The sequence below is a fragment of the Myotis brandtii genome, unplaced genomic scaffold, assembly GCF_000412655.1.
Source record: "Myotis brandtii unplaced genomic scaffold, ASM41265v1 scaffold131, whole genome shotgun sequence".
NCBI lineage: Eukaryota > Metazoa > Chordata > Mammalia > Chiroptera > Vespertilionidae > Myotis > Myotis brandtii.
In genome coordinates, this window is record NW_005354632.1 from 4,194,487 (window position 1) to 4,196,002 (window position 1,516).

The 1,516-nt window shown below is 63.7% G+C and overlaps 1 protein-coding gene across 1 annotated transcript in view; it reads right to left on the reverse strand.

Annotated features, from left to right (window-relative positions):
• Window positions 1-1,516, reverse strand: part of LOC102241708 (chymosin) — an 11,260-nt gene that overhangs the window by 7,590 nt on the left and 2,154 nt on the right. The window contains exon 3 of the mRNA XM_005860042.2: window positions 600-717. Coding sequence (XP_005860104.1) covers window positions 600-717 — 118 coding nt within the window. The remainder of the gene's footprint in view (window positions 1-599; window positions 718-1,516) is intronic.

Here is a 1,516-nt window from a genome sequence, read left to right on the forward strand (position 1 = left end):
TTCTCTCTCATCGATGTTTCTAGCTCTCTATCTCTCTCCCTTCCTCTCTGTAAAAAATCAATAAAATATATTTAAAAAATAAAAAATAAATAAGAGAGAAAAAACCGCCTCCCCTGCGGCCGTCCATCAGCTTTGCAACCGCAGGCCAGTCTCTCTCCTTCCCTGAATCTGTTCCTTCGTCTGGCAAACGGGGTGAAAAGGGCACACGCTGCCCAGGACTGTTGGGAAACAGATGAGATGTCCGCTGGTTTCTCATCAGTGAGGCCCTCTCTCTCCATTCGGCCGGCACCCCCTGGCCTGTCGTAGCCCATTACACAGGAAGGAAAACTGAGGGCCCAGGAGAGGACGCAGCTGGCCTTGGCTTCTGGTGGAGGCAAAACAAAATCTCACGCTCCCCCACCTCCAGCTGCGGTTTATACGTCAGCCCCGAGATGCGCACCCCTCCCGGTCAGTGGCCGTTTGCAGGGGCTGAGCGCGACCTGGCACACGGGAGGCTGGGGGAGTCAGCGCCAGCCTCCTGCGCCTCACATGGCCTGCTGGCCAGCTGCCCACCGCAGGCAGTGGCCAGGGCCCGAGGGGTGGGGCGGGAGGTCACTCACGGCAGGCATTGCTCTTGCAGTAGACGGAGGGCACCCAGAGGTCGGAGGAGCCGGTGTCGAACACCACGGTGAATTCCTGGGGCGGGGTCCCGATGGAGATCTTCCCGAAGTACTGACACTGCGGGCGGAGCACAGGCTCAGGCGCGGGACAGCGTGCGGGGGAGGGGACAGCATGCAGGGAGGGGACAGCATGCGGGGAGGGGACAGCATGCGGGGAGGGGACAGCGTGCAGGGGAGGGGGATGTGGGCATGGAGCCTGTTCAGTTTTGTGGGCCCCGTGCTTTCTGCCCCGAGACGGGGAAGTCGAGGGGAAAGGAACAGGAGGCTCCCTTGGGGGGAGGGGTCTCCAGCCCCCACGTTGGGCACCCACCCCCGCCATGAGCCCTGCTGGCCTCAGCCCCAGCAGCAGACATCGGATTAAAGTTTAAGTCCTGCCTGGGAGGGACACCGGGCCACCCAGCCGGGAGCAGGGGCAGAGAGGTGGGCACCAGCTCGGAGAGACCCCAGGTGCCGCCATGCGGCCCCTGCCACACCTCCTCGCCACGTGCCAGGACTAGAGCCGGCGGGCGTGAGGATGACCTCAGTACGGAAAGGAGACAGAAGAAAGGGCTGGGAGTTTCCTGCTGAGAGGGACAGGTGAGAGGGAGTCGGGCTCCAGGAAGGCATGGGGCCCAGGTCCCTCCTACCAGCAGCTGCCCATCCCCGCGGAGCCCCAGTGAGGCAGGGCCCCCTGGTCCCGGAATGAGGGGATGAGGCTGGACCGGGCAGACAACGGGCCCTGAGGGCTGCTGTCTGCAGGACGCTTGTCATTCAGAGCCCAGCGCTGCGAGGCTGACCCAGGGCCAGGGATGCGGCCACCACGTCCTGAGGGACTCACGATTCCTCCAACAGGGGAGGAGGAGGCGGGTGGGGGCGGG